Below are 25,410 nucleotides of genomic sequence, written 5' to 3' on the forward strand. Positions count from 1 at the left end.
TATTCTTTCCAGGTTGGCAACTGACTAGTGGACCTTATGGATATTTCATTGTGTTCCTCTCAAAACCAAACTTTAAACATTGTGTGTATTTTTTATGTCACTTTTGTGTTTTGTTTTTTTGATAAATAAACAGTTGATTGATTGAAGCTTGGCAATAAAATTACACGCTGTCACATTTCACTAAAATGCAACTATTAAGAAGTACATTACTTAATGATAGGTATATACTGATTGTCTTCACAATTTAATGTGAAACTGGTGGAAAGTTGAAATTGCTGTAATTGTACTACTGGGTAGGCTAACTAAAGTTTGTGCTTTGCGATAACCTAATGAATAATTCCATATATCCCACTGGCTGCATTTGGGTGGAATTCATCATCATCCATTTGTCCCTTCTTTAGTAGATGAAACCTGGCGTGTGTCCATACTAGAAGGGGTCCACCAGTTTTGCAGCCCTTTTGCTATGCTTCTTGGTTGGTGGGATTGATTCTATCCACATTCTTTACACTAAGCCATCCAAGGAGTACCAGATCTTCCTCATATAAGTATTCCTTTATCAATCCTTCTCTGACATCATTTGTTACCTTGTTCAGTATATACAACAGCAAATAAGATAGAGCTGAGAATTGAGCCCTGGTGTACCCCCACTTTTAATTTATGAATTTCACTAGACTGCTTTTTTAATTGTTTCAACTTCTTTCTGTTATTTGATAATCGAATAGTAATTCAATTGGTGTTTTTGTGTGTAGTGAAGGAACTGCAAAGGTTGTTGATACACAGATTGCTGTTGTGCCAGCTTCAACCTCATCTGATTATTAGATTAAAGAAAGACAGGAATGGATATTGAATTTATTCATTGAGGCTTCTAGATTATTGCAACCTTATTAACTAATTATAAAATTGGTTTGGTTACGTTGTTTCAACACTAAAAATCCATTTTTTTTTTGAACAGATGACTTTTACCTACTGTGCATTTTTAGTTGTTGCAATAAAGTACTTCTGAATTTTTTATTGTGAAACCTTCACAATGGCCTTCTTTAAGAAGATCCTGAAGATGAGCAATGAAAGCTCTAAGCCTAAGGTTTATGAGCATATCAAACGTGGAGAAAACCCAGAGCAGAATTGGGAAAAAATTGGAGAGCTTGGAGATGGAGCTTTTGGAACTGTTTATAAAGTATGTACAAAGTTTATGTTTACTACATAGTCTGACAGATCACAGTTTTTCAATAAATGTGAAATACCTGTAGCACATTAGGCTAATGTGAAAGCCTGGGCCTTTTTGAGCGGAATGGCCCGTTTCGGTGAGTCCGATTCGGTGAGTCCAATTCGGTGAGTCCGATTCCCTATTCGGTGATTTTTTGAATTTTTTTTAAAATTATTAGGTACCGTAGCCTAATTATCATTGCCGTTTAAGGGTTAGAGGTTAGGGTCAGGAGTTAGGAACTCACCGAATCGGACTCACCGAATTGGACTCACCGAATCGGACTCACCGAATAGTAGCAGACTCTTTTTGAGTGCATGTGGTATGTTGGCAGTTAGTAACTGTTCTACCTTGTGCTGCAGATAAGTAAAATTCTCTTTGTAGGGTGCTCATAGCAATACTATTCTTCAATTAAGTCAGTGGTACATATTCGTAAGTGTTTTCTTGTTGTGAATTTATGAAGCAATTTCATTATAATTTCTATTTGATACAAAATGTGTAAAATACTTGTTGTATTGTAACTCAAGTTTGCTACTCTTGTAACAACCTTTAAAAAGTTAATTTAAAATTAAGATCTGAACCTTAGAAAATCAGATATTTTTTGCAATTTCAGGCCCAGCATAAAGTCACAGGTCAATTGGCAGCAGCTAAGATTGTTGAGTGTCGGTCTGAAGAGGAATTGATAGATTTTGCTGGTGAGATCAACATACTTGCCACATGTGATCACCCTAACATCACCAAGCTTCTGGATGCATATTACTTTGAATTCAATCTTTGGGTAGGGACGTTTAATTGTTTTGAATTGTTTACAGACCTAGTTTTCATAATCAAAATGCAAGCCACATTGAATGATATGGCTGTAAACTATATTGCATTGCAGGTTTTGTATGAGGCATTGTAGAACTTAGCAAACTCAACCTTTTAGCCATTTGAATTGCCCAACTTTTTCCCGGAAATCTTGTTTTGTTGTAGTCATTTAGTTTTAGCGTTTCAGTGCCTTTTACACACGTTTAGCCTCCTTCATTGGGCTGCAAAATATGTATATTTAAAAACTCTTTAGCTAACTGTGTAAAGGTTTTCTTTTCACCAAACGCAACCATTTAGTTTTCACACCATTCCAGTTTCCATGATCTCAATCATCAAAAACCAATCATTGGAATTTATCAAACTTCGAACTACGTCATATAACCAATGCTAGAATGAAAGTAACCAAAAATTTATTCCAGGTGCTAATAGAGTTTTGTGATGCTGGTGCTCTGGATTCAATAATGGTTGGTAAGTTATGATTGTAAAATGGTCGTGAAGATATTTGAGCCGACGATAGCATGAAACGTGAACATACTGAACAACTAAGTATATACTGTATGTCATAAACCTCTCTTTTGTCGCCGATGCCGCGATCTGTGGCACGAAATCCAGGCTTTGTCAGTCGGTAGTTCGTTTCCATTTGTTTGTTATTTAGAATAACAACTTGATTCATGATCTCGCAGCGCTTTATTTCCAAAAATATTCTATTCAACGGGCAAACTGCTTCTGAGTAGCGATAAATGTTTTTCTGGTAACATTTTCAAACTAGGAGATTTTTGGTAGTTTTAAACGCAACAAAATTGGGACTCGGTCTGTTATTCAGTTTTGTTATTTCATTGTTGGTCCGTGATTGTCTGAACCCGGCTAGCTAAATCCGTCCTTTTACGTCTGCAGACGTTGCATTAATGCAAAAGATCCGGTTTTTGTCGCTGGAAAATTACTGTCTTTGTGCTGTAAGCATCGTGTGCATGAGCTAAATGTAAACTAGCCGTGTGTAATGACGTTTCTTCTTCCTTACAAAAGAACTCAATTAATCCTTTGGTTTGATCGCATTAAAATTCTAGCTAATCATGTGCCGCAACATATTATTAACAATATTGCGAAGCACAGACATTGCAATATCTTATGATCGCGCAATTGCACATTTTTCCTATATTGAGATCTTAATCCTAAGAATGCTTTTCAGAACTTGAAAGAGGTTTAACCGAAGATCAAATAAGAGTGATATGTCGAGAAACGGTTATTGCGTTACAATACTTGCATCAGAATCGCATCATCCATCGTGACTTGAAAGCTGGAAACATTCTATTGACAATGGCAGGACAAGTTAAATTGGGTAATGCTCCTCGTGGTGTATGTGATCGGAGCTTATACTTTGAATTGAGTATATTGTCGATGTCAGTCATTATAGAAATACATGATGACTGTCACGGTAAACTGCGGTAGGCTACGATTTATATTTAAAATGTGCATAGCCGCCCACCTTTGCACCACCCGGATATTATTATGTATAAATACATCAACGGTATATGAGTAAGGTAAATGCTCTTTGTGGGTTATTATTAGTAATTTTTAATGCGTCATGCGTTGGCAAGAGGATTTGTATCTTTGTAGATACCGGTGCTACAAAAAATTCTGGCTTTGACTCGTGGAAATTACCACGCGGGGTGTTTAAAAAAACAATAGCATTTCGAAATATTGTAGATCTTTTTTTGGGAAAAGACATTTTGTTTTCAACAAACCAAATTTATTTTCATATATATAGCTGAGATAGCAGCCAGATATGTCACACATGCATCTTTACATGCGTTTGCATTATAAAGACAATTTGTTTTTTATTTCACTCAGCTGACTTTGGTGTGTCTGCAAAGAATGACAGAACAATGGACAACCGCGATACCTTCATAGGGACTCCATACTGGATGGCACCCGAAGTTATTATGTGTGAAACCTTCAAGGTATGACTGGCATAGCGTGCTTCTTCTTCTTTTTTTATTACGTAATTATGTGTTGACTTGCAAGATCGTACTACTTTTTTGCTGGAGCTGTACATTGCACCTCACACTTTTATATTTATTCAGCTGTATTTATACTGATAAAATGTGGTTGCTTCACTACTTAAACAACCTAAACGTTGTTTATGGTTGTTTGTTTGTAGGTTAATACAGTGTCATATTCTTAACTGTGGTAGGTTTATCTTTTCAATATGCCAAGGTGCATATTCATTGCTGAACGAAGTGTACGCCGAGTCCTTTTAACTGCGCTGCCATAATGTCATCTTCAATGATATTTGTGCAACTTAAACGAGTATTTGTCATACTATTCTTACAATTTAAAGGTTGCAGAATGCAGGTCTTCATTATTGCTATAGATCTTTGGTATTGGTTTCAAAATTAAGCATAGAGGATTTTAGTTTTGTAGACAGCACTCGCCTAATTATTCCCAACGCAGGAGACAAAGTATTCGTATTCTGCTGACGTGTGGTCACTGGGAATCACACTGATTGAGTTGGCCCAAACCGAACCACCCAATCATGACCTCAATCCAGTTCGGGTTTTACTTCGTCTAACTCGCTCCGATGCTCCCACACTTGACATTCCGAGCCAATGGTGTGTGACTATAGGAATGTCTCTAAGTTCTGCTAATACTAATTGTTGGTAAACTCAGTTAGCAAATCAGTCCTTTTTTTTACATCGATTAAGTGTCTGCAAACGTTGAATTAATGTAGTAAAGAGAGGTTTTACTGGCTGGGGTACCAGGTACCGTGTTTTTTTAACAATTTAACTTTCTGTTTCGTTATTTGGCAATGCTCTCGTTTTGAGTGGCTGTTCTGCATATGCAAATACTGGGCTAATGTATTTGCTGTAGCACTTCATCCTTTAGTTGCGATGCTTATGTTAATTAACCATACAAAATAACGTTGTACCGGTAACGTTGCGACGCGTCATCTTGCATACAGAAAAGCCGTTTTGGTTCTACGACGGTTACAGAACTTTGTTACCACACAGCAAATATGTCGTTTTTTACATTGATTCAACGTTGAATTAATGTATAAAACGACAACTTTGCATGTTGTGCGACCACAACACGTTGATGTAACGTGAAAATTCTATCAAACTTTTTAGGTCGAAAGATTTCAATAACTTCATCAGTCGCTGTTTGGTGAAAGATGTCGAGAAGAGAGCCACCCTAAGTGAGCTCCTTTCTCATCCCTTCCTGGCATCTCCTGACTTATTGTCAACCAGTGCAAAGCAGCCTTTAGTAAGATTAACTGCAGAAGCCAAAGCTGAAGTGATCGAAGTAGTAGATGATCCCGAGGTAACGTATAAATGATAGTTATTATTATCATATAATGTTGTTGATTGGTTTTATTGTAATGATGGGCAATCAGTAGCGTTAACAGAGAGATCCAGGTGATACTTTTGTACCGTACCCGGGATCAGTTCAGGTACCAGAAGTTTCCAAGGGTCGTACCAGGTCCAAACTATTTTCTCAACGCCCTTGCGAAAAATTGTAAGTGACTTTAATATCTTAGACCAATTGTAAGTGACTTTAGATTTAAGTCTAGGATTTTTTCTGCTTTATTTAAGATCGCTTTCTGATTGTCGCACTTTTATTACTTTTGGTTGAATTTCTGGTTTTGAATGTCGCCGTTTTATGACAGGATGATGTAGACAAGCGGTTATCGTTGGCGCCCAGCGAAAGCAGTGATATCACTCGAACCAACTCCAACGTTTCCCAAACATCGAGCATTGTTGAAACAGAATCGATCGGAAGTACTGAAGACACGAATTCTTCCAACCAAGACAAACCCAACATGAAAAGCAATGGTGTCAAGTCTGATCAGACTCCTAACGGCACAGGCAACACCCACGTTTATCTCCGATCGGGAAACGCATCAGATTCTGCCAAAGTCCCACTCAGGCACATTAACCGAAACTCGTTCTTAGAAGAAAGCTTGCGACGGTCACAAAACAAAGAAAAACATAATTACGTCGAATCACGAAAATCTTTACCTGCAATCGGCTTCACAGCAACCCGTACGAACTCTAAGACTCCTGACAAACGAAAATCGTCGGCTGTTAATGACATAGAGGTGGATAACTTAAGCACATCGAGCTCCAACGATCCCGGCAGAGAAGAAGAAGACCGCCTTGCCGCTTTGCCATCCTTTCATTCCCCTGCGCATGTCAGTCTAACAAATAACCTTGAACCCAATAGTTCTAATGCTTGCAACTCTTTGAGTTTTTCTTCTGTTTCATCATCACCTGATAAGATTAATTCAGTGGAAGCCTCAGCAAAACCGTCAGCATATAGAGTAAGTTCGAATGTTGGTACGTCAGCTTTGAGAAAAGATAGCTTAAAACCTGAAAACACCGAAGGATCTAGTACCAATTCACGCAATAGTTCTAGTTTACACAAAGGGACCTCCTTCACTTCTTTAAATAAAATACCCGCTGAAGTAGCAAAAGCCAACGCAGTTGCAAAGCAAGGCTGTGACGTCCTAAACCCAAGTCTGTCATCAGCATCTGATAAATCAACTTCTGACGAGACGTTTGCGCTTGACATGCTTGATGAGGTGCTAAGTTCTGATGTAGCAACAAAGGGTACAGGTTTAACTTCCCAAATGTCCAAAGATTCAAGCGTTAGTAGCGCAGCTTCAGTGCCTTCTATTCCCATCGTTGTAAAAGAAAAAGGCTCAGAAACTAATGTTGCTTTTGAGAAAACTTTTACCTCAATTGCAACCTCAGCCCGTTCATCCAATAACCTAATCCTGAAAAATGCTCCGAAAGTCAATGAATCTTCCAGAGAAATTCGTCCTGTTTCTGGTACTCAGGTATTCGTTGCATGCCCTGGGTAATCGTGACTAGCGCAGTTAGCTACATGTTGTTTAAACTTAGTTGCATTTTGTTTTCAACATTGTACAATAACTGGGCCTAGACCAGTGGTTCTCAACATATCTGCCACGGCACAGTTCTGGCAAATAGAATCTTTTACATTTTTTTAATACTATAATTTAATGCTCATATTTTTTTACCTACAAAGTATTGAGATTAAAAGTATCACTTTTAGGTGCAGAAAAATTAATCAAAGTATGTCATGTCATACAAATTTACCACGTTTACAAAGGAACACCTTAAATTTATTTAAACCGTGCACAAATTGCACATACATATACTATCAACACAACTGTTTCAAAAATGAGCACAGTATGATAAAATCATGATTTAAACACTGGCTTTCAGACAAATTATTATTTTCTTCATTGACAGTAACATAACTTAGTAAAACAAGTATTTTGACCGTGAATGTTTTGGTACCGCAGTGAGTTTGTAGACGTGCCCGGATTTGTTTAAAGTTTTATAGCGTATCACAAGCTATGAAAGGTTGAGAACCACTGGCTTTAATTGTCACATAATCCACAAACATTAATCAATCGGCAATTCGTTCACAGCTAATTCTATGGTTTCATTTTATCTCGAACAAAACAACAATCATGTTTGCTGAATCATTTTGAAATTTGAACTACCTGACAATTGCAACTCAAGCCAAGTTCCTAGATCATCAAGCTATGCAATTATTCTTGTTGCTGTTACCTGTAAACACATTATAAACAAGCAAGCTTTACCCTGCCAAAAGTTTACTGATTTGCTGGCAGAGTCAATCTTGTAAAAATATTCCATAGGACTTGTGTGGAAATCATTTCACATGGATTGTACAATAGTTTTGCTGTTAACTTGCCTTTGGTGCTAAGTTCTCACCAGAGGATTTCATGTGTATGAGGTCACGAGGTGTATGCACCAAATGTTTCCTTCCAGTCGTTCATCTTGAAAATGAGTAGTTCACAAGCATGTCCACAAACTAACGTATTAACTATGGTCCGTTGGTAAATAAAATACGGAATTAGAGTGACGACAGAAATCATTGTAGAATCTCTGTTGTCGCGCGTGTTAAAACCTCGTAAAAACAATGAATTTGTAGGTTATCGGACTCATGTCGTGTAGCAGCTTCAGTCGGTAACGAAATTCATTCGATTTAAAATTTTGGTATTTTATAGACAAAACTTAGTTGAAGTCATCCAAATTCATATAACTTTAACTTCATGCCCCCTCCTTTTTGCTTGTAGAAAGCCGCTGGCGAACGTTTTATAGCCATTGTATGTTGTAGATGTTGCATGATGTGTGAAGGTAGGTTCTTGGCCTGTTTATGTGGCTGCTTGACTTAAGATGTCATACTATAATGTTGTCGTTCATTTTCACTTGGATTGTATGAGTAGAAAGTTGTCAGGACATCTTTATAGTTTGTTTGCACATGATTTTGCTTTGTTATTACGTTGTTTAGATGTAAGCACATTTCAAATACTTGATCATGAGAAGGAAGAGATTATTTCATAACAACAATAAAGTTTAAAAAAGTATGGAATAGAGTTCTTGATTAATACATTGAACGCCATCAACACTGAACATTATACTGGCGAAAGTATTTTTATTTTCTGTTTGAATCAAACATCTCAATTTACTGCGTCAAAATCTGAATACACGTTTGCTTGTACCGTTCTCACTTGTTTTACTTCCTCAGCTTAAGTACGACATCAGCCTACGCTACACCATTTGTAAATGTCATTTCTTTATAAATAGCAGATTGTACTGGCCGTAATTACCACATAGTGCAGTGAAGCTGAGTACGCAATCACGTATGTCCATGCCAGCGTGTGATTATTCTTGGAAATCAAACTCAGTAATCGTTGCATTGGCGATACATTCGCATTTTTCAGTAGTTGACATGTCCTTCATCAAAGACACAATTCTTCACAAACGTTAAATTATTTACTAAAGCAGGCGTCCCTGCTGTCTGTTGAGGTGAATATTTATAACCAATAAAAATGGAACGATATTGTTAACAAGGCATCTAACTTAAAAGCACATTGCTTTCACAGCAACCAATCAAAATTGCATTCTCCACAACGTTCAAACAACCTACAAATATGTGACCAATCACACTCACTCGTTTTTATCACCATCTTTGTCATAATAGAACTTGACAAGTCTTTCTGAACAAGGCAAATTTTTCCAATTAAACTTTTTCAATTACTCTTGTTTTTATTGCTAACTTCAACTTCGTTGCTGCAAAACAGCTATTCTACTGTAGGCTATGTGCTTTGTCTCGGCCCTCAGAGCGTGCAATTTTGTCTTGCAGTCCAAAGGTTTTAACATAATACTTGTAATACTGTTTGTAGCTGGCGTGTATGTATACTGGTTAACTTTGTGTTCGCTGGTCTATAGTGGCATCACAACATAGTTAGCGCCTGTTAAGTATAGAGTTAGAATAACGACTTAAATTAAGTTCTCGCATGTTTATTGCAAATCTTTTATTTATTGCTGTTGATGACAAAGTTTTTCTTGAATTAAATGCCTAGTGATCAGTCTAATCCAAACTTTTAGAACGAGAACGCTTCGGCAAAGTTTGTACAACCTGGCACATCCACACAACTTTCAAGTGCCTCAGATTCAAGAAAATCTTCTTTAAGTGAAAATGTTTCTTCTGTGACGGTAAATTTTGCGCAGCTCTCGCATGTATGTGGAATACTGGTTCTGTGACTTCGTGTTTTGGAGAGTTTATCTTTGTGATGAATGTCTTGAGTTTTGTTTTCATTTGTATGATTGAGACATAGCTGCCTACTGTATATAGACAGTCCTTGCTAACATGCAAAGCCATATAATGACTGATTGGTCTCCAGTCAAGTTTGAAGCTTGCACCTTGGCATGGCCTGTGGATATAGGTTTCCATGGCTTGAAAGACTACCGTGTCTCGTGTATGTAAATTGCTGTGGCTTTATTTTTGTGATCACAATGGGTTTTCTTACCTACATGTAAGCATTCTCAGAAGACGAGAAAAGTCGCTTGTAACTAAATCTGGTACTCAAGAAAAATATATTGCAATACTTTATCTAGTTTACCAACAAACAATAATATATAATCGGTTTATATTGAAAAAAATACAATTTTTCCAATTAACCTTACAAATACAACCTTTACATGCACTATCCCATCTCGCCAATAAAAGTTGCTATTATCTGTCAAGAATGACTGTTAATCGTTAGAAAAACGTACTCTAAGCTACCCGAGTCGTCCAAATAGTTTCAGCATGTATTTCAGAGGTAATATCTGTGGTCACGTCTTTCTACTGTAGAATCGTGTTGACATAACAGTTGTTTTCTGTAATCCCTTGCAGAACAAGTTTTGCAGCGTTTCTTGGTACCACCTGTACCTTTCCAGTAAGCGGTCATTTGACGTTTCATGGACTTTCACAGAGCCTCTTTGGGAACAGGTCATGATACATCATCACACATGAATGTAGCGATAAAAAAGATTTACCTGTTAGTCAAGATACTGTAGTGAACTGCCTCGAGAAAGGTCAGGTTATACCTTTAGATGTGGATGAAGCGCAGAGAACGTACATGAATTAGAAAAAAAGAAAGAACTGCATGGTTTAGGGTGATGTTTTGTTTCTTTTACTTTTTTTTCTTCACAACACTCTTTTTTTCACGTGCTGCTATTGGCATTAACAAGTTCGCAATCATCAATTAACAATAACATTTACAAACCGTTTTATTTACATCATTACTTGCTAAAATTTTACTTTGGAAAATGCATTCTCACCTAGACAAAAGTTGCCGTGGCTGGGACTAACATTTCATTTTGTCATGTATGCATCAGGAATTATTCTCTTGTGACAACTTCCATGTCAAATCAAAATTCTTTTTGCATTGTTTCAATATCTGCAGACGTTAAATCAATGTAAAACGAGCGGAAAATGCTCGGCGAGAAGTGACTGGAATCGGTCACCTGGGATGAAAACATGTGATTTTATTTTCACACCTTCCTTTCACAACTTTATTTCCGACTCATATTGATTAATTAATATTTACTCAACCGTAACAGCCTTTCCAGGTAGCAAAGTTTGGTCTGTCCTTTTTACGTTGATTCAACGTGTGCAGATGTTGCATCAATAAAAAGTTATCAATTTTTCTAGCTGGACAATGGACATCTTGTTACTGTGTCGAGTGTTTAAATTGCAAAGTCCAAAAAGTTCAACCCAACTTGAAATAGCACTTTCTGATTGGTTGCATGGTTGCTTGCTTTTATCCAGCCATAAAACCAGCTCCATTTTTCATCGATTTAACGTCTGAAAACGTTGAGCCAATGTAAAAAGAGACTGGTTTTTCTGGCTACTATGTTTTGCTTTCATTATTTAAATTCCCAAGGCAATTGTTTTCTTTGCAACTATCAAAATCTACTTTGTTTACAGTTTTCATTGTGTAAACAGGACGGATTTTACAAGTTAGGGTTAGTTGAGCCCCGACCAAGTGTAAATAGGATCATGAAGTGCCATAACTCTAGGTCACTGCTCTGATTGGCTGACGTGAGTTGAAAGGTCACACTCACGTCACTCATACATTTAGCAGCTAAAGCTCTTCACTTTTGTCTTTCTCTGCGACTAATAAGTACGTTAACCTATGAATCATTCTTTCCATAATGTCAAGCTCAAGCATGGATTACACTTAATCATTGCATGCACGGAATGAAACTTAATGTTTGCACAAATTCTTGCGTGGAATAAGTTTGATTTTGCACTTTAGCATTCGTTTGAATAAGCACCTTCTTTTATTTTCACATCTCTTGTGAATCACCTATCTTGGTAGTTTTGTTGGGGAGAGATTATGTGTTGCTGCATGTGGTTCTAACAACGCATGAGAACTAGTCTAAAAATTAGTTATTTTTTACATCGCTTCAACGTGGGTAAATGTTAGTTCAATGTAAAACGGCACTCATTTTTTTGAACATTTCAAATTATTATGTAATTTTTTTAAATTTTTAAATGCCTTACCGTAAATGTAAAGCTGTTAGAGTAGCTGTACCTTTAAATGGTCATTTAAAAAAACGTTTTGTCAACTGTGAAGTGTTGTCATCAAATTGGCGCGAAACGTATTTGTTCAATTCTGCTCGTTGTGTCTGGTTAAAGATTATGCTTTTAAATTTGTCAAAACAAGTCTGCCGTCAAACTTCATCCATTGCTCTTCTCTTCAGAGATCTAACCCGAAGCATAAAACTCTCAAGAAAACCCGAAAGTACATCATTGATGGAGTCCAGGTTACTTCAACATCCACGAGGATCATCGATGACATTGATGTGGATTCAGAAAAGGAGAGGAAGTTCTTCAGGTCTGCGTTAACTGTGCATGACTAGAATTGCTTCAAAGCGTTTAAGATTAGCTCAACCTTTAACTAATTTGTGTGTTTTTAACTCTAAACATTAAAATGTTGCTTGTTCACCACTCAATTGTATGCAGGGCTCTGTATTTTAGGTCTGGTCTTGTTGCAAATATCAATTTGAAGCCTAAAATGGACTGAATTTTTTTTTTTAATAAAATGAATTGGGTATATATTGTATCTACAAAGTGAATCTTTATCTGGGTCTTGAGTTTTCCAAACTTTATCCCCAATTCGGGCCCAGCTACTTTTAGTTTGGCACCTACCAAAGCATACGAATTATGGAAATACTTGTTTGCATTTGCACATGAATGATCTGTTGTGATGTTGCATTACTCTCACCCTCCACGTTCTGGAATAATTGCGAGTTTGAGATAAAATTGTTCGCAAACGTATAATAGGCTACACAGATCTCAATGCATCATTTGCAGCAATCTAGATTTTAGTTTTTGTTTCCCAGACGCCAAGAATTGCAAGAACTTCGTAAACTTCAGCGAGACGAGCAACGGCAGCACACGGCGCTCAACACGAAGCTGGTGATGCACGTTGAACAGATGCTGAGCCGGTTTGAAAACGAAATGGCTGTGAGTACTTTGTTAAAAGAATATTGCTGCATTGAATTCCAAATTGTTGCATGCTTTGCCAGCAGAATTATTGCAATTTAAGAAGCAAAAACAGAAAAAAAAATGATACCGCGGTTTTAACTACCATCAGCAGTTTGAATTTATAATCAAGACAAAACATGTGAAGGTCCGTTTATACACTCCAGTAATTAATCCTCGGTGAATTGTTGTACAAATGAGATAAATAACTTTTTACCACATGTGTAACCGGTACTTATTTTGTAGAGTCTGAAGCGTCAGTACACATACGATCTCGACCAAATGGAAAAAGCTCATAAGATTCAAATAGAAAAGCAAGAACAAAATCAAGAACACCGACGGAAGGATTTGATATCCACGATAAAGAAAGACCAAGAAAGAGAAAGGTATTGGGAGGCTGGGTCCCAGACAGCAAAATCCGTCATTTTTACATTGATTCAACGTCTGCAGACGTTAAATCAATGTAAAAATGACGAATTTTGGTGTCTGGGTGCCTGTTCTCTCAACGATACGATTTGTTAATACGATTGCAAAAACAACAAGTCACAATATGCAGTCTTTCGCACCATCAGCACTCAGCAGTGTAGAATTCGGCTTGTTACAACCAATTGGTTGTTATTACAACCAATTGTAACTATATTGGCTGCGAAAACTGTTGCTTTTGGCATTATTAAAAAAGCACTTCGACAGGTGTAGCCATTCTTGTATCTCAAGCATACCAGACAGCAAAATCTGTCATTTTTACATTGATTCACAGTCTGCAGGCGTTAAATCGATGTAAAAATGACGGATTTTGCTGTTTAGCATGCCGGTCAATGAAGTCAACTTTGAATTAAAACGTCCAGAAAAGTACCCAGCATTCGTCAATATCTTTAAAATGTCACTTTTCTCTTGTTGGAGTTTTTGATTTGCTGTTTATTGTTCACGCAACGCTCGCAGGAAACAATTCTTTGAGAACTTGAAGCAGCAACAGAAAATGCTCAAAATCGAGCTGGAGCATCTCCCAAAGCAGAAACGAAAGGAGGTTGCCAAGCAACGGAAAGATGATCTGGAAAGACAACAGAAGAACGAGGTGCATTGTTGTTACTGATTGCAACCCATCGCCACTAATCTACTGAATGTTAACCTGCACTATTATAGTGAAAACTATTAGATTCTATGATAAAAGTCTTCTTGGTAAGCAAAAGTTGCCATTTTTTCACCAATTTAATGTCATCAAAGGTTAAAACGATGTAAAAATGACACCTATATGTTGGCGGATTGCGTTAAGTCTTACAGTCAAGCATCAATGACTTGTTTTGAAGTAAAGGCGATTTATTGAAAATGTTTCTTAGGAGAAAGATTTTTACGAAAAGCAGGCTGAATACTTACGTGCGAGCGTCAGAGATTTGTCCGACACCCAGCGCCGTGACATCACCAGCACCGAAAAGATGTGCCTGCTCAAAAAGCAAGACCTACAAAGATGTAAGCACTTTTTTCATCACTGCCACTTACAAGTTATGAAATAGACACTGTCTTAAGAACAAAATGGTTGGAACGCTCCAACACCAAAAACCGTTGCATTGTACATTGATTTAACGTCGCAGAATAGCTGCTTCTTTGTTGTTCCAACCCACAATTTCAAACACTGACAAAGCTTAAAGCGACTTGAAAAATCCACTTTGTGTCAGTTGGCTTTGTTATCAGCTCATTTTAACCCAACTAGTAAAAATTACCATTTCTTCATCGTTTCAACGTCTAAGAACATAAAAGTCCGTCAGCTAGCACTTGATTTGTATCCAGCCAACAAATCAGTCGTTTTTAGCGTTGATTCAACGTCGCAGGCATTGAATCAATGTAAAAAATGACTGATTTGCTGGTGGCGTATAGCTGACCCAATCTCGTTCCAGCGAGAGAGTGCGACATTTGGAAGCTAGAGGAGCGGCATCTCCACGAACGGTACCAAACCAGCAAGCAACAAATCAAAGACCAGTATCATCTCCAGCGCCACCAGCTTGTCATCAGGCACGACAAGGTACAAATCCAGCCGCCTGTACATGAGGGTACAGTAACGCGCTGCAAAGAAACTTAGCCTACGTTTTGGAAAGTATTAGTTCCCGTGTGGTTCAATATAAGGTATCGATTGTGGACCTGTGTTGAATTTGCTCCTAAGCTTGCATCATATTCGTTGTGACATCAGAGGTAACATGACGTCAATCAGTGATGATGACGTCAGAAGAAATCCAATGCTGCAGTTTGTTTATTGTCACGATTCATTCTATCTATTACCATGAAAAAAACTTGGGAAAGATTAATGACGTAGTTTATTGGGATTTTAACGTAAAGCAGTCAATTAAATGGTCGAACAGTTCTACTAGTGAAATAATAAATGAAAATTCTTGAAAGACTTTAACGAATGGCTCAACACCTCCAACAAATAATTAAAGTGGTAGTGAATAGCAATAGATTCCAACGCCTGTAACTCTGAATACTGAAAAGTTTGGTGTTCATCAGGACAATTATCGTTTCTAGCACTAGTTGCAACGTTCATCTGATGAAAGTGAAAGTAAAAGCTACAATAAACAGGTTATTTTATTGCTTCACTGACGTTTCGCGCACCATGACAATGCGCATCCTCAGAGCGAATAACATACAAAATAAAATTTACAAAGTTATATACTGCAGTGTGTTTGAAGTGTAACTATTATAATCGACTTTAACGTACTTCACTTACAGCATCTCATACAACTCTAATTTCGATCACAACTTCTAATAGCATCAACTCTCATCTATTCGTATTCAATAACTTCAACTTCAATTCAACTCTCAATCTACAATCATCCCACTATAATCTCTATCTCTATTTTAATTATGCAAATTACGCCACTATTTACGGTATAAAAGTTTGTTTCGACCAGTAACTTCCAGAAGGTACGACAATGCTACGTCATAAGTACTTATTGTTCTGGTCAAGTTTTACTGCACGTAAACATCTTTGTGACGTCATAACAACCTACTACTTGACAAATCGTTCGATCTAGTTGGAGAACCTTCTAGCCTTGCACCTGCACGTATGCAGAATCTTCTAGAAATACATTACATAATAAGGATTTCGCAATCAAAGGTCACTGTAGGACAGTAACCGATAATAACATTTCATAAACATTATACAATCAAAACAGTACGCTTGGTCAAGACACATCATGTAGCCTGTCGTGAGGCTTCGCATATTGATTGACGTTTATCTTCACACTAAACAACACGTTGTTTATGCGTCGTGGTTTAAATGTTGTTTCAAATTTCACATTTTCGATCCTTTTTTTCGTGATTCAGGAGCAGGAGCAAATGATTCGACATAACAAGAGATTAGAAGAGGAGCTCATTGCTCGTCAACGCCAGCAGAAGTTGCGACTCCCCAAGATCCAGAGAACAGAAGGAAAAACAAGGATACACATGTTCAAGAAGAGCTTGAAGCTTCAAGGTCCTGGAAGCAATGAGCGGGAACAACTGAAACAGGTTCTTCCATCTTTCCTTGTGTTTGAGCATCCGTTTGTTGATGAGAATGCTATAAAAAGTCTTAGCCGTCTCATCAGTCAATGGCAAGAAATTAGTGAACCTTACCATAGGGATTATAATTCTTTTTCAGGAAAGCAGAAATTACAAACCATTTTGATTAAAGTTTCTAATTACCATTTTAAAGATCTAAGCAAAAGTGCTATCGATCTGCTCCTGCATTCCGTCTTTTTTTTTTAAGAATTTTCGTCTACGGACCTTTTTTTCTATTAGACTCAAGCATAGTAACTATCGCTTTGTTAATTATCTGTATTCCCTCAGTTCACCTTGACAGAGACGAGACGGCAGAAAGCGGAGAAACTGCAGCAACAATCCAAGCATGAGGAGCAACTAAAAGAACTAGAGGCAAGGTCCGCCCAGAATCTCAAAGAGCTCCAACAACTCCAAAACGAGAAAAGGAAGCTTTTAGTTGAACATGAAACTGAAAAGTTGAAGAAGTTGGATGAACTGTTCACTGATGAGCTTGCCATGTGGAAGGAGCAACTTCGCCCACGAAAGAAGGTAGACACGTTTTCATTACGTCATCTTCTTCGCCTTTCCAAGAGTCGAGGAGCTCTACCTTTTACCACTCTTGAGCAGTGGCGGCGGCTCGGGCTAGATGTTTGGGCAGGTGTTAAGAAGCTACTGCGCAGACCACGCATAACATTTACAATATGATAATGGGATATCCGTGCTCAGAGTTGTTCATTCATTAGGGTTTGCGTGAGTCCTAAGTGTGGGGTCGTGTCCAAGTTAGTTTTTACAAAAAAATGCAAATTCTTTACTTGTTTATTAAGCGACACACTTCGATTTGAGCAACATCGTTGACTTGTCGTTTGACATGTGAACTTCGCTATGGGGATTGATGACAAGGCAGCCGAAGCCAATAAGACATCCTACATAACCTTCTTTGATTTATATAGATTCTAACTGAAAATGGCTATAGATCCTATCAAAGAAGGACGATTCAACTGCCTATTGTGAATGAGTCCATAAAACTTAACGGCACAGTGCGTTATCTATATTTAGTTGGTTTGACGTCATTTCAAAATTTTAGAATGTCTCCGTGGCAACCAATTTCCCATTTTGCATCCGCAATCGCGAGAAATCGTTTTGTTTTTGTATTGTTGGTCTTTTTAAACGACATGTTTACAAACTCCGAATATTGAGGCACAATCCTAGACAGCAAATCAACCGTTTTTTACATTGAATCTGCAGACGTTGAATCAGTGTAAAAATCGGTTGATTTGCTGCCTGGGCTTTTGCCATTGGCTGGTACAACCGACAGTCTATTTACACATCGTTGGTGGTGCGTGGGTTCATTTAAACGCGGTATCAGTAAATTGCCTGCAACGTCGACGGACGTTAAAAAGATGCAAATGAAACATATCGGTAAAGAACTAATTCTTGACTCGGTTGTAGCAAAATTTTATTGTCTGTAAGCAAATTTTATTGATTTTCATGAACAGATGTCAGCCGAAGTTGCAATATCATTGAATGCAATCATTACGCATTGCACCTGGATATTACGTTTGGCGAGTTGACTGTTGTTCCACTGCCGTTATAAAATCTTCCTAGACACCAAAAATTCGCCATGTTACATTAATTCAACGTCTGTACACGTTGAATCAATGTAGTACTTTCAGTATTCATTTGCAGCATAGCGATTCTGCATTGTAACTGTTGTGAGCACCACTGGCAGGAAATTCACAGTTTCCAACAACATCACCATTTTGAAGGATTTAATCAACTTGAAACAGTTTATATTAAAAGTTGCTTTATGCAACACGGCCGTTTGTTAAATCTGAAAGTTTTCTATTAACTTTTACTTTAAATACTTTTCAATTTTGCAACTTTTTAATACACGTGTGGTCTGTGTAACCTTAGCGTTTTGTTTACCTTCTTAATGTTACCTCAGGTAACTGGAGAAAACTTGTTCAGTTCCAACTTATTGCAGGTGTACTTATTAGCGATGTTCAAAGACGTTATATTTGCGTTTTATTTCAACTTTAGCTGCTCAGCGACAACTTTAAGCGGGAAAGTGAGTCACGGTCGTCAGTGATGAGAGATCGGCTGCACAAACGTTTTAGCTTGTTCCTTCCTGAGATAGAGGAAGTGGATCGTGAAAACATGGATGCATTCGCTCTCAGTGATTTCTCCGATGATGAGAGCATTTTTTCAACTTCATCCAACGGAAGCGGGAGGAAGAGTCGAAACTCCATGGCTTCTATTAGTTCAGGAAAACCAAAGAAAATGTTCAAATCAAAAAGCTCTCTGTTTGTCAAAACAACGCAGCCAGATCCTCCACAATGGCGGCGGACTTCTGTGCCAGTCAACATGGCTTCTGCTCACCAGGTCCAATGGAGTGCATTGATTCGATGCTTGGCGAATGTTTTATGTTCGAGAATCAAACGAGAACCGAGTCAGCGATATTTGCAACATTCAATTCTCCCAGATTTGCATCACTCGTTACTGATCAACTTAAGTGTTACTAGAACCATTTCAACTAATTTCACGGATTTTGTTATCCTTTACTCAGATAGCAAAATTTGTCATTTTTACATTGATTCAACGTCTGAAGACGTTGAATCAATGTAAAAATGGGATTTTGCTGTCTGGGCATGTACTTAAATCACTCTTCCAAACATTTCAACAGTACACCACACAATAATTTACTGGGCCAAGCGGCGTAACATGACATGCTGTTTCTCGGCATTCGAGTGCAGCAAGACCTGACAACGATAGACACGTGTTTCGTTCATGAGGCTGGGCTCATCAGTATCGCACCACATACAGTTGCTAATTCTTACACCTGACATAATTTAACGTAATTGCTGATCAAGTTATTGATACTTAATGTGCAGGACCTGATTTTATGGTACTAATACTTTTTGTTTGATGCAGTCACCTAATAATACATATCCCATTCTACTTTGCAAAAAAAGAAATGAAGAAGCCGTCCGGGTGTTTCATTAGCTTCTACAGTAATAATACACATTATGATCACATAAAAACTACAAGCAGTATCTAAACAGATTTAATGTTCCTAACGCTGTTTCACATTGAAGACAACATTATGTCCAACTGTAGGACTGTTCAATTTTCAATGCATTCCAAGATGATCCGCATCTTTGTTTTTGTTTGAAGATGACCCTGCAAATGGGTCTCGATCGACCAAGCACAATTTGAAAGATAATTAATTGATTTGCTTGGAATTGGATGCTCATAATGAAAACTTTTGGTCCATATATATATCACAGAAATATTGCGACTGTGTTTTCTCATTGTTGGCAACTTCAGGTTAATTCAATTCTAATAAAAATCAAGAACCTAATTTTCAATTTGCGTGTCATCTGCTAATTTCAATTCAATTGCTGTCAACAATGCCCACATTGTAATATGCATGACTAGATCTACAACTTTACTCAATTCTCCGCCATAAATAGAGTTTAGTTATTTAGTGAAATTCCTATTAATTTATCGGCGTTTTCATCTAGAACAGGGGTCACCAAACTGCGGCCCGCGGGCCGGAACCGGCCCGCGAACTGATTTCACTCGGCCTGCCACGTGCTGTGGAAATAACAGCTGCACTACAACGGTTAAAGAAAAAAGTTACCGAACTTTTTGCAAAGGACTGACGTTGCTGTTGAGCTACACGCAACCTGCTAATGATTTTTCCATATTGTTTCTTCTTATGACATCACAAACTTTGTTGTTCAAAACACCAATGTTTCATCTGTGTAATGTTTTTTCATGAGCACGATGCCCTGTAGTGTATCACAGCAGGGGATAACTTTTCCAGCAACCTTTCGATTTTCATCATAACTTTGTTATTCCACCGCTGACTGTGCTATTTATTGTGCTCAATTCAAGTCAATGGAGATTTTAAATAGTTGTATATCTTTTTGCAATTTGCATCCGGCCCGCAGCTGTTAATCTCGCGGCAATCCGGCTCTCAGAGAAAAAAGTTTGGTGACCCCTGATTTAGAAGAGTTTATACTTTGCAAAAATAACAAAAATGTAATCTGATTAAGGAATTTATTTTCTGGCTGACAATGCGAAAGTTTTCACTCGATTTCCTTTTGTAGCACTTGGAGGAGTCCTTCATCTTGCAGCAAGAGGAGCAGAGAAAGTTTTTCGGTTCTGGCTTGTCATTGGACGATTCGAAAGATGACGAAGACGGAACTTCGTCTAACCAACCAATCAAAATAGGGGAAGGCATCCTGCCACCTGCAAATGTTTCACAGTTTTATAAATTGTAGGAATTACACGACATGTCGATTTTTAACTTTCTTCAACATAGACAAAACCAAACAAAGTAACTTTAGCGGGTTCAACATGTTTTATTTCAAAGAGATATAACATAATCAACTCAAACGTTTTCGGCACGTACATGTGTCCTCATCAGGAATTACTTAAATCTGCAGTATACATGAAATGAAAAATTTATACATAATAATTTTTCATTTTTTGTATATTGCAAATTTAAGTAATTCCTGATGAGGACACACGTATATGCCGAAAACGTTTGAGTTGATTTTTTAATTAAGTTGTATCTCTTTTTAATAAAAACATGTCAAGCCTGCTAAAGTTACATTGTTTTGTTTGTCTTTAGTTCAACAAAGCAAACTCTCTACCAAAGCTTTATCATTCTTCAACGCTGAACAAAATTTGCACGTTTGATTCACAAAGAAATACTGGCTACAGTTGTGATCATGCTGTCCATATCGAATGACCGGACGCCTCAGACGCAAGAAACTTAATATTTGTACTCTGACTAACGATTCTTGGGTCATGTAGATTAACTTCTTTTGCGTACCGAAGTGTAATTGCTTGCATAGAAAATTAAGCGGTAAGTAGCCTAACTATACGATCCTAGTGAGCTTTTGACGATTTGCGGATTATTTTCCTTTTTTTTGTAATTTATTTTCGCTTTAATAAGACCGTACTTCCTTAGGTAAAAAGCATTGTGGTTGATAAAGACATTGCATAGATGTAAAAAATGAGCTGTTTTTTTTTTAAATGCATAAGATTGCCATTAATTTGCGCTTGCTTCATCCGTCCCGACTTCCAAATATACTGTCTGCCAGACAGCAAAATTTGTCATTTTTACATTGATTCAACGTCTGCAGGCGTTGAATCAATGTAAAAATGACGGATTTTGCTGTCTGAGATACTACTTTCTATATCTTCAGCCCCATCTTGCAAGTAGAGAGTTTCACAGTGACCGAAACTTTCACAGTGCAATACCAGTGACTTTATTTCGCATTTGTGTTTCCTTTTTTTCGTTGGCCGGTGCCTTTTTGTACTTCAAAATTAAAGCTTTTGATTTTACCTTCAAGTAGAATTATGTGTCATTGGTCGTTTTGACAGAGGGAACCTTCTCCGTGCAGTGTGAGATGCGCTTTGTGACCCGAGCTTTCACCCCTTTCACAACGCCATTGGCGTTTTACCTAAGTTGCCCATATATTTAACTTAATTCAAACTCTAGTATTAGGTTCGAACAGAGTATTGCAAAATAAATGGCCTTTATTGCTTGGGTCAAAATCTAATTGTTTGTCTTCTTTATGATTATCCGACCCCATTTTTTAACTGACCACCCCACTAGCAAAATCTGTTTTTTTACAATGCTTAAACATCGACAGACGTTGAACTGCTGTAAAAAGGCGGAATGGCCCGTTTCGGTGAGTCCGATTCGGTGAGTCCGATTCGGTTAGTCCGATTCGGTGAGTCCGATCCCTTAACGGGGGATTTTTTCAATTTTTTTTTTAAATTATCAGGTACCATAGCCTAATTATCATTGCCGTTTTAGGGTTAGGGGTTAGGAGTTAAGGTTAGGGGTTAGAAGTTAGGAACTCACCGAATCAGACTCACCGAATCGGACTCACCGAATAGTAGCAGACCCGTAAAAAGGACGGATTCTGAAAGTTGGGTATTCGTATAATAATAATCATGCAATGTATTGTTATTTTCTGTTAAATACTCTTCGTGTTTTTCAATTGATATGTAACGTGGTTTTTATCTTGCTCTGACGTAATTACCTGCTCGTTGTGGGCTTTGTCTATACCCAGACAGCAAAATCCGTTATTTTACATTGATTCAACGTCTGCAGACGTTGAATTAATGTTAAAAAGATACTGCTTTGCCGGCTGGGAATACTTTAAAAAGTCCAAGCACCATGAACTTCAAATCTCATTATTCGCTATCGATTCGTTTGTCACGTGATAACACGTCATGAATGATGTGTGAAACGTCACTAAAGCAATGGCGTCATCACGGCGTTGTCGCCTGCACTCTTTACATGAATTGAGCAGTGTTGATGAAGCTATCAGCCCCTGGGGCTTACCTGCAGTTCAATTCTTTAGTTCCAGACAGCTTAACCTGAGCTCTCAGTGGTTTGGATCATGCGACTAATGTCGAACCGGTAGTATATTTCTACAGACATTGATGAATTTAATTATTCGAATCATGTCTTGTCCATGCAGACGCCGGAAGAACCATTATGCCCCGATGGTAACAGGCTGGTAAAAGCTTTGATAAAAGATAACAAGTAGGCAATGAAGTGCCTTTGGTTCAGCAAAATACGAACAATTTTTGAAGGAATTCTCATTTTTCCATTTTTGCTTTTTCAATCTGGCATGGCAGAAAATTTGTTTATGTTTTACTTTCTAATACGTTTATTTTTGCTTGGTGGTGTAACACCCACCTTCTTCCTTCCATGTAATTGGTGACTGCTCCAATGCCATGTCACCCACTTTTTCTTGCCCAGGTGTGATCACGTGATATTCCAGCAGCCGCTTTTATATTTCATTCGAAAAAATAATTTTTATTGCTCTGAACGTTTTCACAATCTTCCTCGATGTAAACATGACTAAATCCAGACAGCAAAATCCGTCATTTTTAGATTCGTTTGCAGACGTTGAATCAATGTAAAAATGATGGATTTGGTTGTCTGGGAAGTCACCTGAAAAATCTGATGACAAAATCTTCAAAAAGTGAGAATGTGTCCCAAGATTTCTTGCAATGTTTTCATGTCAATTAATGTCATCTTTACAATGTAAACTTTTTTCCATCCAGCTCTAAGTGCTAAAAATTTCATGCGCATGCTATGGCACTGCCCAGACAGCAAACCAGTCGCTTTTTGCATTGATTCAACCATGGCCACCTAAAGATACGGCCTGATTTGTCACATTTTGCAGAAATTTTCAGGTTTTTCTAACTTTCGGCAAACGTTTAAATAATTTTTTCTAAAAATTAGATTTTTACGCTTTCTTTATTCTTTTCCCCAGATGACACAATAGGTTTTAACATCCTCACATGTTGAAAAACAAAGAAAATTTGATTTCGAAGATTTTAGTCAGACTGTTAATTTTCAATAACAGTCTGATTTTGCGTTTTTCAACTTACTTTTTCTCATTTGCTACTGCTTCCTCAAGGCAACAAAAAAGTTTTATGTCATTAGGAAACCGCAAAAAGTAAAAACATCTCAAAAAATGTCAGTCAAACACTAGCAATGGCTGTAATCAAAATCTGCAAAATGTGACAAATCAGGCCGCATCTCCAGGTGGCCATGATTCAACGTTGAATCAATATAAAAAGCGACTGATTTGCTGTCTGGGTGAGCTTTTGCAATCTTGATACCGTTCTTGTAATGTTTTTTTTCGCTGAGTTAAGTTTACATTTTTTTGTTGCATCAACGTTCAAGGCGATATTATATTCGTAAAAGTTTTAATAAATATTTTAATTCATAAATTTATTAATTTATTCAACTAAATTTATTAATATTCTGTATGACGTCATCGCGCATTCAAAGCAGAGCTTACTTGCCATGTCAGTTTTTGTTCAAGCACAGTGCGCGAGATTGAAACATTTTCAAATCACCAAAAACTCGTGCATGAGATTTCAAGCCTTTATTCCAGGCTTGTTTTCAACTTTGTTCAACGCCAATTTTAGGCGTCCTTCCCCTGACTGCAAACTCTATCATTTTTACATTGATTCAACGTCTGCAGACGTTGAATCAATATTAAAACGATGATGCACAACGTGATACATACGGTCTCAGTGGTTTCTTCAATCTTCCGATTTTCAAATTGCTGATGTTGGAATTTCATGAAAGAACATCCTGCACTTTAATGGAATCGATAAACACTTATGCAGGTTGCGAGTTATATTATTGTGAATCGTTATTCCATTATTTGCATTATCATGTAAAAAAAAATATCCGTTCTAATAAAATTAAAGTAACTTTTTGATTTTTATTTTAACTTTTCTGTTTCATGTTGTGCCCTGTAGAAGCAACTCAGAGCCATCAATTGCTCCGAGGCGAGCCGCTTAAAAAAAAACTGGCAAATGTTTTCTAAATTTGAAAAATAACAAGTAAATAGTGTATAAATTTTATTGCAAAGCTACCCTCTTCTTTATAACCACCGTCTATTGATGTTCCTTAATCCAGTGATTCTTTACCCTTTTTCTATCACACCTCCCTTTAGCAATCACCACATGCATTGTGCCCCCCCCCCCCCTTCGATTTTGAACAAGTGTAGTACCAAACACATTTCTTGTTTATCACACTAGATATCAGTGAGGTGCTTGACACTGCTTAGCAACTAGATTTTTAACTAGGGTTGACTCCTGAAATTTCTCAACCTAGTCTTCTAACTAAGTCTTCATCTGAGCCTGTCCCTGGGTCTTGATAGCAACTGCAGCAGAAATGCAGCTTTACAAAGATGAATGGAATCGCACTCTGTCAGCATTCCAATTGACACAAGTGGATGGTCCAGATCGTTGAAAGTTTGAAAGACAATTGTTAAGGGTACCAGTTTTTGTAAAATGGACCATCTCGATAATCAAGTTCAGAACACCACCCATTGCTTTACAGGAGGCAAAGTTGTGGATGCTAAGGCTTCGCGATAAATAATGCAACGAATACTACCACAAAATTCGTTTTCACTTATACCAAAGCCAGATTGCAGATCAAGCACAGAAGAAGATTTTCTGTT

At 37.5% G+C, this 25,410-nt stretch overlaps 1 protein-coding gene across 2 annotated transcripts; it reads left to right on the forward strand.

Moving 5' to 3' along the window:
• The first annotated feature begins 1,027 nt into the window (after positions 1-1,027).
• On the forward strand, positions 1,028-24,660 carry LOC145782115 (serine/threonine-protein kinase 10-like). 2 transcript variants are annotated; one of them, XM_082593862.1, is made up of 17 exons: positions 1,028-1,174; positions 1,815-1,979; positions 2,428-2,476; positions 3,195-3,344; positions 3,857-3,966; positions 4,460-4,617; positions 5,134-5,326; positions 5,673-6,197; positions 12,097-12,230; positions 12,739-12,862; positions 13,127-13,266; positions 13,820-13,952; positions 14,215-14,344; positions 14,770-14,894; positions 16,193-16,375; positions 16,694-16,933; positions 20,500-24,660. In XM_082593862.1, exons 1-17 carry the CDS (start codon positions 1,028-1,030, stop codon positions 20,671-20,673), a joined length of 2,880 nt encoding a protein of 959 aa, XP_082449988.1. In that variant the 3' UTR covers positions 20,674-24,660. The 2 variants fall into 2 exon arrangements, with proteins under 2 accessions (XP_082449988.1, XP_082449989.1); XM_082593863.1 differs by having other exon boundaries at positions 5,673-6,104.
• The last annotated feature ends 750 nt before the right edge of the window (positions 24,661-25,410 follow it).

This window comes from Aplidium turbinatum, chromosome 13, assembly GCF_918807975.1.
Source record: "Aplidium turbinatum chromosome 13, kaAplTurb1.1, whole genome shotgun sequence".
NCBI classification, from domain to species: domain Eukaryota; kingdom Metazoa; phylum Chordata; class Ascidiacea; order Aplousobranchia; family Polyclinidae; genus Aplidium; species Aplidium turbinatum.

Excerpts from the sequence above, each read along its gene's own strand:
- LOC145782115 (XM_082593862.1), top strand. The coding sequence starts at position 1,028 with ATGGCCTTCTTTAAGAAGATCCTGAAGATGAGCAATGAAAGCTCTAAG. Across the intron at positions 3,967-4,459 it reads TTATGTGTGAAACCTTCAAG|GAGACAAAGTATTCGTATTC; the intron begins GTATGACTGGCA and ends TTCCCAACGCAG. Across the intron at positions 13,267-13,819 it reads AAAGACCAAGAAAGAGAAAG|GAAACAATTCTTTGAGAACT; the intron begins GTATTGGGAGGC and ends CAACGCTCGCAG.